The sequence below is a fragment of the Sinocyclocheilus anshuiensis genome, unplaced genomic scaffold (assembly GCF_001515605.1).
Source record: "Sinocyclocheilus anshuiensis isolate Anshui unplaced genomic scaffold, SAMN03320099.WGS_v1.1 scaffold63, whole genome shotgun sequence".
NCBI classification, from domain to species: Eukaryota; Metazoa; Chordata; class Actinopteri; order Cypriniformes; family Cyprinidae; genus Sinocyclocheilus; species Sinocyclocheilus anshuiensis.
In genome coordinates this window covers 1411069-1424040 of record NW_015552625.1, presented here as the reverse complement: position 1 = coordinate 1424040, position 12972 = coordinate 1411069, and the positions used below count along the sequence as shown (strand labels likewise).

The window sequence follows — 12972 nt, the reverse complement described above, 5'->3', positions numbered from 1 at the left end:
CCAAAAGGGAGCGTGGAATTTTTACTCCATCTATTGGACAAATGCTAAAACAGGTTTAAATTCCCCCCAAGAACAAAATATTTCTATATACTTTAAAAATGCTTTTTACTCTAATAGTAAATATTAATATAAACTAGTAATAATATTAATTTATATTATATTAGGGAGTTTTATCTACATTATGTGTGTTTTATTGCTCTGGTTCTTATTTTCGTGTGGAACGTTAGTCGCAGATCTTGTTTCACCCGAGCCTCAGGTTCAGATGAACAGACACACGCACATGATTCCGAAACCTGTAGCTTTATATGCATATGAGAGTTTGACAGATGGCTGCAAGTACAGTGAAAGAATCCAAAACAAACCGTGAGGTCGTGTTGGGCTTCTTAGAGGAGGCAGAATCATGGCAGCTTCTTAGTAACCAGTTTGCAAGTAAAGTCGGAGGGAGACCTGCGTGGTTGAGCCAAGTGGATTTGCCAGTTGTGTCCGAGTTACAGTGTGAGAAATGTAAACTTCCAACCGTGTTTCTTCTGCAGGTCTACGCACCAGTTATGGAATATGATCGATGTTTTCACAGAACACTGTTTGTGTTCTGCTGCAAGACACCAGCTTGCTATACGCGAAATGATAACAAGTGTTTTAAAGGTAATTTATAACCTGTCATATTTTGAACAGAGCCTACTAATGTTTTTATGTATTAATATTTTAATTATATATTTACCTATTTTATTTCAAATTTTATTAAAGTGATAGTTCACCTCAGAAATTATTTTTTTAACTAACACGCTCATGACGTTCCAAACCCCTTTGACTTTTTTTCTGTGAAACATGAAAATAGATATTTTGAATAATGTGGTAAGTACAATGGAAGTGAATAAGAGCCAAAACTGGTTTGGTTACCAACATTCTTCAGAAGATCTACTTTTATTTTCCACAGAATAAAGTCAGACGTTTTAATCGTGGCTCATAATATAAGCTTCTCTATAACCAGAGGTGTAAAGAGTGCCTGAAAACCATACAGATACCTTACAGTGAAAATTAGTCCACTACATGTTACAAGTCACCAATTCCAAAACAACTTGAGTAAAAGCCTTAGAGTATCTGATTTTAACAGTACTTAAGTATTTTACTTATACTAAATATAGGCTCAAAGATGCACTAGTCAAAGAGACATGCCACTGAAAAACTGTAATGTTGTGGAGAAGCTGGGAAAAACAGGCAGAGGCAAGGATCTATGTGCAGGTATTTAATGGAAAAGCTAGAACAAACAATAAGCCAAAAACCACAGGGAACAAAGAACAGAATGACTGGCAAACAGACAACCATTACATTCAGCAACTCACGAAGAACTAAATAAACACTAGGGCTGTATATATATATATACACAGGAGGCTAACAAGCTGAATAAGATAAGATACAAACTGACTACAAACACCACAGGAGACAGGAAGTGACATAAAAGTCCAAGGCACAGAAAATGCAACAAAAACAAGAAAGAGCTGATTTGTGAGGAGAGCAATCACGCTTATTTTCTGTATTTATTTAGTCATTTATTAGACGCTTTTATCCAAAGCGACTAGGCGGGTGTTGAGCCTGTGGCTGTTCTATATGCAAGCATCAATGTCTTGAACTTGATTCGAGCCGCAACCGGTAGCCAGTGCAAGGAGATATAAATAACAAATACAAATAATACAAATCAAACGACAGTAGTTTATCAGTAATCCTAAAAAATAACACTGCCAAACTTGCATGCTAAAAAACAACAACTTACTTACACATAGTAAGAAATGGTTATAAAAACTGAAACAGAAGTGAAACATGTAGATAGTATTTTCTAAAACCAAAATAAAACTGAACACCTCAAAATTGCAAAAACAAACAAAAAACAATATCCTTCAAAAAGGTCTCTTTAGTATAACGGATAAATAAAATAATGTTAAGTAAAATTAAAAAGTCAAAGTCTTCTTGCACTGGCTGTGCTGGTTTGGGCCTCATTGCCAGCTGCAGTCATGTCCTCATCTCATATATAAAACGCCTGTGATTCACAACTACTGGCTAAGGAACTCACATTCATGTAAAGTAACCTTGTTGACAAGTTTGGGTAAGGGCAAAATGCACAAGATATATTAATTTCAGTGCCCTGTAGTGGGCGATATCACATCTTTTGTAGCATAAATAAACTGCTGCAGAAAAGCTAGGTGCCATGTAAAATGTAATGTGTAACTGCAACACTCATTTCAAATGTAGTGGAGTAAAGAGTACAGATACTCATTCAAAAATGTAGTGAAGTAGAGAGTAAAAGTTGCTAATGTTTTTGATACTCAGTAAAACTACAAAGTATCCGAAAAGATACTTAAGTACAGTAATTAGTTACATTTACTCAAGTACTTTACACCTCTGTCTATAACATAGGCATAAAGTCACAGTATTCTGTACTATCCCCCATTTCCAGTGTTTAGATGCCAGCTGCCAAGGAAAAACGACTTTTACCCCTTTGATCCTCCTCCTGATGAGAAGCCAGAGCAGCTAGTGAATAATCATCAGGTTCTGGGCTCTGGGCTCAAACTGTGCAGGCTGTGTGGTTGTCTGGGACAGAAAGCCTGCTCTCAATGTCACTCTGTCACATACTGCTGTAAAGAGCATCAGACCATAGACTGGAAACACAGACACAAGAAAGAATGTTCAAATGAGGGTAAGTAAATGCTGGACATGTTATGCATTATTTCAGTCAAGATCTTATGTTACCTTTAATCTATTTGCATGTTGTCTTCATATCTGAATCCACAGCTTCTGAAAGCTCTGAGGAGCTCAGTTCATTTCTGTTTCCTGAGTGGGAGCTGGTTACAGACCCGGAAAAGCTTCTAGCAAAAGATGAGGAACTCCATGAAGCCCACAGTCTGGATCAGGAGAGCATGGCATGCTTAAATAATGGTACACCTTTCAGATCAGATTTGGCAGCCTGATATTTCCACATCTTGTCAAGGAATAATCATTTACAGTGTTTATTTACGCTCTCAGGTTTGGAGGACAGTGAACTTGAAAGTATGGCCCTTCATGAAACACAAGACTCTAAAGTGTTTCAGAAGTTCAAGAAGCGCATTGCTAATGAACCACAACAGGTCAGTTACAAAGTCACAGCCTGAAGAGCAAATGCTGGCCATGGCTTTTGTGTGTTGTGTGGTTCAACATCTGTGTGATTTTTATATGTATTTTTAAGGTTTTGCGGTATTGCAAAGTAGGATCTCCTCTTTGGGTGTCAGCTGAACATGTGCCACGTGAGGAGGATGTTCCAGAATGTCCATGTGGTGCAAAACGTCTGTTTGAATTTCAGGTAACGTAAAGTATATGTTAAATATAAAGAGCACGTAGTCATGCATACACTACTGTTCAAAATGTAGGGTCAGTAAGATTTGTTTTGAAAGAACAAGGATGCATTGAATTGATCAAAAGACAATGTTACAAAAGATTTCTGGAAAAAACACACACACACATTAGGCTACACAACTTTTTTCAACATTTATAATAATAAGAAATGTTTCTTAAGCAGCAAATCAAAATATTAGAATGATTTCTGAAGGATCACGTGACACTGAAAACTGGAGTAATAACTGCTGAAAATTTAGCTCTGCCATCACGAATAAAATATATTTTAAAAGATATAATATTAATTAATTAATAATATAAAATATTAAAACAGAAAACTATTTTTAAATTGTAATATTTCACAGTGTTAGTTTTTACTGTATTTATTTATTATTTTTTTTTGGTTAAAGCTGCAGTCCGTAACTTTTTGTTCAAAAGTTACAAAATGTATTTATTAAGCGAGTACACCATGAATCAATTTTCCAAACCGTGGTTTTGGCTTGTCCTGAATCACTAAGGTACACCTATAATAAGTGTTTATATTCGGACTATTTAGACTGGTTCGGGTAGGTAGTAGCCCAGTACCTGCGTGATTCGTCATAGACATAAACAGAGAGAAGTAGCTCCGGCTACAATGTTCTTCCACAAGACGCACGCACTTATGTTTATTAACCGCTAGAACGCCAAAAGTTATGGACTGCAGCTTTAAGTAAATGCACCCTTGGTGATAAGACATAAAACATTTTTAAAAATCTTACTGACCCCAGTCATTCATAAATGGCATTAGATGAATGCATTGCACTGTTTAAGGTGTCACTGTCTATTTCAGATCATGCCTCAGTTACTTAATCACCTCAAAGTGGATACGACAGATGCCAGCATAGACTGGGGGACAGTGGCCATCTACACCTGTGCTGACAGCTGTGACCAAGGCACCAAATATTCTGCTGAGTTCATCTGGAAACAAGACTTTTCAGGAGATCAAGCAGTGTAGAATTGGTCTAGTCAAATGAACTATAATGCAGACTATTATGCTGCATGAAAAACCACATTTATAATATTGAAGAAATGTAAATGATAAAGGCATTGGTTATTTTAAGGCACTGACATACACAATTTCTTACCCTAAATAAAATTAAGAGGTCTTCACAAGAAGTATTACTAAACATTTAGGCAATTCAGACATAAGTAATATTTATTTTTTGATTTATCAAAGATGCATTAAATTAATCAAAAGTGACAGTAAAGACTTTTACACTGTTGCAGAAGATTCAAGCAAATGCTGTTCTTTTAAACTTTTCCCTCATCTAAGAATCAAATCTACATTAACGTATCATGGTTTCCACAGAAATATTAAGCAGTACAGCCATTTTCAACATTGATAATTTTTCCTGAGCAGCAAATCAACATATTAAGAGTGATTTCTGAAGGATCATGTGACACTGAAGACTGGAGTAATGACTCTGAAAATTCAGTGTTGCCATCACAGGAATAAATTACATTAAAATATACTGAAATAGAAAACAGTTCTTTTAAATAATATTATTTCACAGAATTACAGTTTACTGTATTTTTGATTAAATAAATGCAGCCTTGTTGAGATACTCGTTTCAAAACATTAAAACAATCTTATTAACCCTAGATCGAATGGTAGTATATAAACGTTGATGTAGATCAGTTTTAAATAAAGCCTGTAATTTCTAAAGTCAACATCTTAACACCATTTCCTGCCTTGTTATAATACTATTATTTATGGTTTAATTAGTGTAGTTCTGGTATGAAATCCAAAATAATCTCACTAATACGGATTCTCCTCACTTAAAGTCCTTTCTGTTGTAAAAACTGTCATCATAACACTACTGAAGTAAGATGTAATCTCATTACCATTATTAAAAACAAAAAACATACACGGAGGTAGTAATATACAATGCAGCGATAGACTGAAGTTGGCAAACACATTTATTTGCATTCAACGTAGCAAAGTAAATTAGTTACATAGACAAAAGTATTAAATTAAGATGTCAGTGCTTTACATGGGGCTATTGGGAGACCTACAGTCATCATGCAATGAAATGGCAATTAAAATCGTTAGATGTCAACCAATCTCATTTGAAAACTGTAACTTAAAAGGCCAAATCCACATGATGACTTCAACAAACGATGATCCGCAAACTTGTTTCCAAAGCTTTGTTGGAAAATAACCTAAATGCACTTCTCCAAACAAAAGAGTTCCCTTGCACTGATCAACATCGGCATTGCTTTCTACAGACTGATTCCTTTCACTGACAGACAATCAGTAATGCAATACATAAAACCTGCTAATAAAGGGAATGTGTAAAAGTATGAAATTAACATTTTAACATAAAACCATAAAAGAATTCAAAACATTAAAATGTTCGGACAGTTAAAACAGTAGTTTGAAAACCAAATGGCAGGTGAAAAACATTTAAAAAGGGAAAAAAGCATTTTTAACCCTCAAATCTGTTCACTTTCTGAGTGAAGAAAATGTGTCCTTCATATTTACAGGCTTACAAAAGTAAATAAAACTGCGTAGGTCACCCCAGACATACCGGTGGGCTCAGGAAGTAATTCACCAGCGATAACAGAACAAGATTACGTAGTCTTCCTGAATCCTTTCAGGATAGGGTATATATTCTCAAATGCTTCGTAAATTTCTCCTCTAACCTTTGCACCTGGAAATAAAAGAATTTTCATTATACAACTTCAGTAGGACACACAACATCATACTAGAACTGCATGGTACTGTTTTACCATTTTAAATACAACAATAATCTCACCTGTAAGTACAACTTTTCCTGAAACGAATATTAAAAGTACGATTCTGGGTTTGATCATTCTGTAGATTAATCCCGGAAATAACTCTGGTTCATAGCTGGGGAAAAATATGCATCAGCAGCATATTAGTGTTGTAGTTTTTTTCATCTCACAGTCAGAATGCTGCTCACACTTGAATAAAAGATCAGGGGATTGCAAATACATTAGTATAATAGTAAAATACACAATCAATGAACATAACCCAAGTGGTACAAACAGTAACAGTGTAGAAACAAATAAGGCACACAAACGTACTCAATTTAGTTTGGGATGTGCTATATAAACAATATTAATAATAAATAAAGCAAGACAAACCTGCTAAACTGCTGGTGTGTAAGCACCAGGCCCTCTAATCGGATGGGAAACTTGACGTCGCAGCTGCCGACCATGTTCTGAATTTTGAAGTCTAAGAATTTGGCAGGAAAACCCAACTTCTGCACCACTCTGGCATATTTTCTGGCTGCCAATCGGGACTGTTCCTCACTGCAGAAGTGAGTGCACACAAAAAAGGCAAACTCACACATTGCTGTTTGTTCTACAAGTTTGTGTGAGAGGAAGAAAATGACAGCAGGTCCGCAGATGGCATTCGTACCTTTTCGCTCCTGTGCACACCATCTTCCCTGAGCTGAAGATGAGCGCTGTTGTTCTGGGTTCTCGTATTCTCATGATGACGGCAGCAAAACGCTGAAAGTGTTATTGATGGATATTTGTGTTCAATCAAAATGGAGGTTTTTGCCAAAAAAGACATTGCATAAAAAGTTATTGTTCAGAAAATATCTATTTGTGATCCACTTGAACTGTAATCTTTGCAAAAGTTCAAAAAATACAAAAAAGGAAATAAAATCAAACCGTCTAAGCTTATTTTAACCAATTAAAACTAGTCTTACCTTTGGATTATATTCAGCATTTCTGGCTCGAAGTGCTATCGTCTTCAAGTCAAGTTTGCACCCCAAGTTTACAGTAGACACAATATTCCTTAAAAATAAAATTTAATATACTTCATTTTTTTTGCACATAATACACAGAAATTGCAGACTGCAGACTAAAGCATAAAGTGTACTCATGATATGATCATCTCAGACATGTTTAACAGCTCAAAAGCACTTTTTATTATCTGAAAGTCAACCAACAATGTTTTTGACAGGACTGTTTGATGATGACAGCTAAAGAACTCACTGTAACTGGGGAACGATACCAGAGCTCTCTGAGGCCGGTGTGGCAGGAGTGACGGGGGTCATAGGGGTGAGTGGTGTGTTATAAAGTGGCGTGTTGCCTGGCAGTGCCGTTGTGGTGGAGACCTGCGAGTGGTAGAGCTGGGGTGTCTGGCCTGAACCTCCCACCATCCCACTCTGCTGTTGTGAGGCTGCTTGTTGTTGTTGCTGCTGTTGCTGTCGCTGCTGCTCCTCCAGGAGGGACAAGCTGTTGGTGTTCTGCACTGGCTGTGGTGTAAGACCCGTGCCGTACGGCATCATGGGACTGAAAATGGGCAGGCCAGGCGTCATGGCTCCCTTTGAATAGATGCGAGGGGATTGTTAACTTTGTGCTGATGCACTGAAAGCGTTTTGATTAAAATATCTGTATTATATGTAAAGGCTGGAATATACTACATGTCTTCTGCACAGATTTAATTTAAATTAATTTACAATAAATGTAACAGTTCAATACTATACTAACAGACAAATAATGTAGCCTAATTAAACCTAAATATTTTCCAAATAATAATACATATTAACAATATTAACTTTTCATAGTATAATGCGGTGCTTTATACAAAAATCTATTCAAATGACATTTAATTTTCTACAGTGGGGGTCCCTTGCACCAGGACATTAATATTTGGGTTTCCGTTTAAAAACCCCTGGCGTAATGTATGATTCCCTAGTTTTTCTCTGCATTTCTTGGCAAGTGTATGATGCCTAATATTTTAAAATCTGTGCAGACTTTAAAAGCAGTGTAGTTTATTCCAGTGTATTTATGCTTACTCAGCACTGCATTACTCACCTGCGGAGATGCCAGCCCTTGAGGGAAAGGAGGTAGGCTGTTGTTCTGCTCCATATTGACAGGTTATGAAGCAAAACAACTAAGTAGTGATTTCAGGACTAGCTTGAAGACTCCAATAGCTTTAAAAGAACTGTGGTGAAAAAGAACACAAAAACCAATCTAACAAACACACTTTCACACAACAGTGTAGCACTACGTCTTGTGATAAACTTGCGTGCGTTGTAGACAAATAAATACGTGCATATCTAAAAGGGGGGAACATAATTGAATGGTTCGGTTGTAAAATGAAGACTGCGCAGTGTCATTACTCTAAATTCACAGGGAATATAAATTTAAAATTAAATTTACAGAACATATAAAACGTGTCAATAATGTACACACCAAGAGTAGAGTAAGTTAGAGGGAAATGATGCTATTTGCACTGCAATGTGGCTCTACGGAAATTCAAATCAATGTTATATAACATAAACAACGCCGCTTAACATGACAATTCACATTCAACCGAAAGTGACGCCAGAGCTGACCAATTATCACGCATCAGAGTAACGTTAATGCCTTCGGCGCAGAATGAAGCCCAGCGTGGAGCTAATCTATTCGTTACAAACTCAAGCAGTCCATGCTACATATATAACAGCTCCCTCTGCCGAAATTGTGTAATGGATTGTATATGAAAAAACGTCCAAACAAACCGTTAATTAGCAGAATCGCTCAGGCTGGCAATGAGTTCGTGCGGAATAGTTCCAGAAGCGCAAGGAGCGCGCAAAACACGAGATTTCACAACAACTTCCGCCGACTTTAACAATGCGCTTCCGGTGCATTATGGGTTCACATCACTTGTTTGCACTATTTTATATTCATGGATTTTAATTTAAGCAGCACGAAAATAATAATAATAATAAATCAACATTGAAAAACAGAAGTTAAAATGAGGAAATCACTAAATTTTGCAAAAAATAAATTAAGTAAATGTAAAAATAAAAAAGTGCTAGAGTGTAGTAAAAAGCTGCTGCTTCACTTAATAAAATGTTTGGGAATAATATTACAATTTTGCTCTTTACTTTTTGCTTATACACGTATTCAAAACATTGTAATATTGTTTAATCATGTATGAAACAAATTATAAGCCAGACCACTTTCCTATACAACTTCCAAAGTAATATAAAAAATTCTCTCCCATGTCCATTAAAAATCTCGTCACTTTCAATGAACGCACTGACTTTTATTTTGAAATTGTATTTTCACAATCTTCTGGCTTACACTTTAACTCTTACAAAAGAGGGAAATGAACGTTTAAATGTATTGATGTCAAATGGCAGCTGTGGGGACATGGTCTTTCTCTCGTCCTGCAGTGGAGAGAATGAGATGTATGCTGCTAGCTGGACAAAATGCTACAGATGTTGTAGAAACAGCAATGGCAGGTACATATAAATAGACATCTGTTTGTACTCTTCAGTCTTCATCAATTAACTACGTGAAATTTTATTATTTAAAGGTGGTCGAAAAATACAGGTACTGTTAATAAATGAGGCAGATGGACATTAAACAACTGGTTTTCAAGTGGCTCATGAAACAAAATACTCACTATTCTTACTACTTTTGCAGTTCCCTTTTGTCATATTAATCCCAAGACTATGTTTGTTAAAGTAAGCAGACTTTATTTAATTAAGAGGTTTACTGGAAGTGTTGAAATGTATTTATTAAGTGTGTCATAAATAGTAAGTAAATAGTTTTCTATATCATGGTATCTTTCTTTTATAAACAACAACAATGCATTTATGTTTTTCTAATTAATAATAAGAGGTATATTTTCTTAGAGGTTGAAGATGATGTAGACACGGGACGGCACATTGTTGGCAGAGGAGGATATCCAAATTTCAAGGGAGTGGTTGAATGTGATGCTGCAATTATGGAAGGTGTGCCAGGGAGATTTGGGGCAGTGGCTGCACTTTGCGGGTAAAAAAAAAAAAAACTTGATTATTTTATACAGTGGAATTTCTTACATGTAACAAAATGCCTCCAGGGTACAATGCTTTCGTTTGTCATGCACTGTTTGGGGGGAAAAAAGTGCCACCTGGCCCTGAACCATCTTGTATGCTTGTGTTTTCATTGCTAGAATTGCACAGCCATGTCGTGTAGCTCGCAAAGTAATGGAGAAGAGTCCTCACAGCTTGCTTGTTGGAGATGGAGCAGAAGCATTTGCTCAGGAATTGGGTTTTACATCTGAACCCAATGCCAATATGCTTTCTGACCATTCAGCTACTGCTTACCGGGTATTCATTCACACACACACACACACACACAAACACACACACACACACACACACGGTGTATTATACTTGCAGTTGATGTTTCTTCCACATTGTTATTTCAATCCCTAGAAAGAACACGTACTGTATTTGCTAATTGATTTTAATGACATTTTCTGTGTTTTTTTTATATATATATTCCAAAAGGAATACCTTGAAAAAAATAAACCTGTTAGAGGTGGACATGATACAATACGTAAGAGATTAATATAATGTGAAAGCTTTCTCGATGAGTAAATCGTATCTGGACCAAACCCATTTTTTAAGTTAAGATGACTCAACTAGGTTGTGAATTTGGCAGACAAAATAATTGTTCAACCAAGTATGGCCTAATGTAATAAAATTAGGGTTGCAAAAAGGTGGAAGGTGGAATATTTGGAATATTCCAGGGATTTTTGGAAAGTTTCCGGAAACTTACTGGACATTTTCCACCCCTTTGCAACCCTAAACAACCCTAAATAAAATATAACAGTAACATTCAACACACAATTTTCTGATTATGCATTTTGTGATGGTTTAATCTTGTTTACTTTCTCAGGTCTTATAGCTCTTGATCTAAGTGGTAACATAACAGTAGGTAAGGTTGAAAATGTTTACATTTCCTATTCTCTGAAATAAGCTTTATTTCTAAAAAATATTGTTCTGATGTAGTACATGTTCATATTTAACTATTCGACCATGATACAGTATCGATATGAGTCTAATAATACAGAATTGACGTTTGCCAAGCATTTACTTATAAATTCTGTTATTTTACAACAAACATTTGTATGTACCTAAATGTACACATATTGTGCAGGAGTTTCCACATCAGGAGCTCCCTTCAAATCACCAGGGCGGGTGGGAGATTCTCCACTTCCAGGCTGTGGTCTATACGCTGACCATACAGTAAGTTGTGCAGCTTTATAGGTCATTTAATAAGCTTTGCAGGGCTTTTATCATTCAGCTCATAGCCTATTTCTGTACTATCAAATTATTAATTTGTACAAGTATGACAAGTTTCTTTACAACCTTGTTCTCTGTATTTTCAGGTGGGTGCCGCAGCAGGTAATTGAAATATTTTTTTATACATTGAATCTGAGCTTGTTCTTGTACAAATGCATTATTTCTCAGTAAATATCACACTGTACTATTAAACATGCAGTATACAGATCCTTTGGAGACTTAACACTTTACACTTGGAGAATATACCCACTGTATAAATTCCTTCTCTCCACAGCTACAGGTGATGGAGACAAAATCATGTGCTACTGCCCAAGCTTTCATGTTGTGCAGCTGATGAAACAAGTATGTAATACTGATTTATCAATTATCACCTTGGATAAATATTCAGTTGTGTATTATTTATTTCAGTAATAATATATAGGATAATGTCCAAATGTATCAAAATGTGAAGGTGTAATCTGCATTAATCAAACACATTTTCTACACTGTAGTATTTCATGTTAAATTCTATGAGGATATGGGTATCGTGACGTTTGTGTTTTTGACAGTAGAGGTGGTGTAACGTGAAGGCGGTCAATGAAAATCTCATTAAACCATTAGAAAAATGTTTGTGTTGTAGTAAATTAGATCTGGCTCACATTTCTCTCATCTTTTGTCTGCTATCAAGGGCTCATCTCCTAATGAAGCCTGTCACGCTGTGCTTGCCGACATACAGAGGAGAATAGGTGTCGATAAATGCTTTGAAATTGGGCTTATTTCTTTGAATATGAAGGTAAACACTGTATTTCCTGACCTCAGTATAATAAATATTGCTTGTATGCTGTTTGAACTTACACATTTGTAAAGGTTGTTTATTGTTTTTTGATAAAAAAAAAAAAAAGAAGTCATTTTAGCAGCTCACACCCTTAATCGCAGCTGATTCAGGTTTCTATCAGCCTAATTAAACTATGGTCTTTTCCCAGGGAGAGGTCGGAGCTGCATCTTCAGTGGAATTTCCATACACATTCTGGAGCCAAGTGTTGAGTTCGGTGGAGGAGCTAGTCATTAACCAACAGAAATCCATAAATGTTTAATTTCTACTCATTAAGTATGTGGTTGGTCATAAAACGTCATTACTTTTAACATTTGTATTAACCTTTGAATACTTTGTATGAAAACCACTTTGTTTATTATTCTCATAATCAATAAAAATGTATCTGGTGGGTCGCGGTCTTCTTTTTGACACGTATTGATCAGTGACTCGCACTCACATTAGTCAATGCCACGTTTCACAAATGACGTAATATTTTACCCCTCTTGATAGGGGGCAGGATTGCGGCAGTCCTCAGGCGTGAACGATTCAATTCACTATGAACTCATCGTGAACGTTTAATAAACAGATGTGGGTATTGTAGTTCTTTCTGCAGACATTTTCTGTTCGGGCAGGCCAGATGATCTGAATTAAACTACAACATCCGCACAGGTCATGATGACGACATTGCCTACGCAATCTGTTTAAGGAGTTCCTATTTCCTGGTTGAAGAGT

General features: G+C 36.1%; 3 protein-coding genes across 4 annotated transcripts; 2 read left to right on the top strand and 1 right to left on the bottom strand.

The window, feature by feature from the left end:
- Positions 1-262: 262 nt before the first annotated feature.
- LOC107666434 (programmed cell death protein 2-like) lies at positions 263-4610 on the top strand. Its single transcript, XM_016457752.1, has 6 exons — positions 263-642; positions 2450-2689; positions 2785-2928; positions 3016-3116; positions 3215-3328; positions 4190-4610. The coding sequence occupies exons 1-6, from the start codon at positions 327-329 to the stop codon at positions 4352-4354; spliced, it is 1080 nt and encodes a 359-aa protein (XP_016313238.1). The 5' UTR covers positions 263-326; the 3' UTR covers positions 4355-4610.
- Positions 4611-5279: 669 nt separating this feature from the next.
- Positions 5280-9007, bottom strand: tbp (TATA box binding protein). Of its 2 annotated transcripts, none has more exons than XM_016457754.1 (8): positions 8886-9007; positions 8197-8259; positions 7372-7703; positions 7083-7170; positions 6788-6879; positions 6511-6678; positions 6159-6253; positions 5280-6053 (listed from the first exon to the last, which is right to left on the bottom strand). In XM_016457754.1, the coding sequence occupies exons 2-8, from the start codon at positions 8248-8250 to the stop codon at positions 5974-5976; spliced, it is 909 nt and encodes a 302-aa protein (XP_016313240.1). In that variant the 5' UTR covers positions 8251-8259; positions 8886-9007; the 3' UTR covers positions 5280-5973. The 2 variants fall into 2 exon arrangements, with proteins under 2 accessions (XP_016313240.1, XP_016313239.1); XM_016457753.1 differs by having other exon boundaries at positions 5281-6053; positions 8197-8326.
- Positions 9008-9434: 427 nt separating this feature from the next.
- Positions 9435-12708, top strand: LOC107666437 (N(4)-(Beta-N-acetylglucosaminyl)-L-asparaginase). Its single transcript, XM_016457755.1, has 10 exons — positions 9435-9614; positions 10011-10149; positions 10310-10466; positions 10650-10698; positions 11041-11079; positions 11302-11390; positions 11534-11549; positions 11722-11789; positions 12115-12219; positions 12410-12708. Exons 1-10 carry the CDS (start codon positions 9506-9508, stop codon positions 12518-12520), a joined length of 882 nt encoding a protein of 293 aa, XP_016313241.1. The 5' UTR covers positions 9435-9505; the 3' UTR covers positions 12521-12708.
- Positions 12709-12972: the final 264 nt, after the last annotated feature.